The 583-nt window shown below is 43.4% G+C and overlaps 1 protein-coding gene across 1 annotated transcript; it reads right to left on the minus strand.

Annotated features, from left to right (window-relative positions):
- Positions 1 to 7: 7 nt before the first annotated feature.
- LOC109131788 (lysine-specific demethylase JMJ25-like) lies at positions 8 to 577 on the minus strand (the record flags this gene model as incomplete). The annotated part of the gene is made up of 1 exon (XM_019242970.1): positions 8 to 577. A coding segment is annotated over one exon (570 nt), but the record flags the coding sequence as incomplete, so codon positions are not given.
- Between the last annotated feature and the right edge of the window lie 6 nt (positions 578 to 583).

The following is a 583-nucleotide window of genomic DNA, read 5'->3' on the forward strand; positions in this document are numbered from 1 at the left end:
TTACCGCGTCTGACATATCACAGTGAAGCTTAGTCACTGAATCCCCTCTACCGAGCTCATCAGGAATCCCATAGGCAATGTAAGTTTTTGGCCCCAAATCTGGTTTGATAAGTCCTTCCGGAAGCTTTGCTGCGATGTTAAGAATCCCGGTTCTAGGATCGCTATATTCTTGGAAAGGTAGTGCGGATATGAACTCGTCACAGTGACGAGGTAAAAGATCTTCAAACTTGTCAGAAGGAGGCCAGTCCTTTAGCTTCAACATCTCAGGCCAGTAGTTTTCATATGTTCTTCCTTTGCTATAACCATCAAAGAAGTGACGTGTATTGATCTCCACCTCACAATTAGCCAAACAATCAATTGCTTGGACTTGGGACATCTTAGAACTTGCTGGTGAATTCACGTTTTCGCATAACGCCCGCCACATAACCATTGGCTCCCAGCTTAAACCAGGTGTGTTATCAAGAGCGTCCCTAACAATTACTGGTTCACCTTTTGCCCAATGCTCTTGAAAATGTAGAAGCTCTTCTTCCTTCAAGACATCAAGAGATTTAGGACAGAAAAGGTAGTTGTCACTTGATTTTGT

The sequence above is a fragment of the Camelina sativa genome, unplaced genomic scaffold (genome assembly GCF_000633955.1).
Source record: "Camelina sativa cultivar DH55 unplaced genomic scaffold, Cs unpScaffold05159, whole genome shotgun sequence".
NCBI lineage: Eukaryota > Viridiplantae > Streptophyta > Magnoliopsida > Brassicales > Brassicaceae > Camelina > Camelina sativa.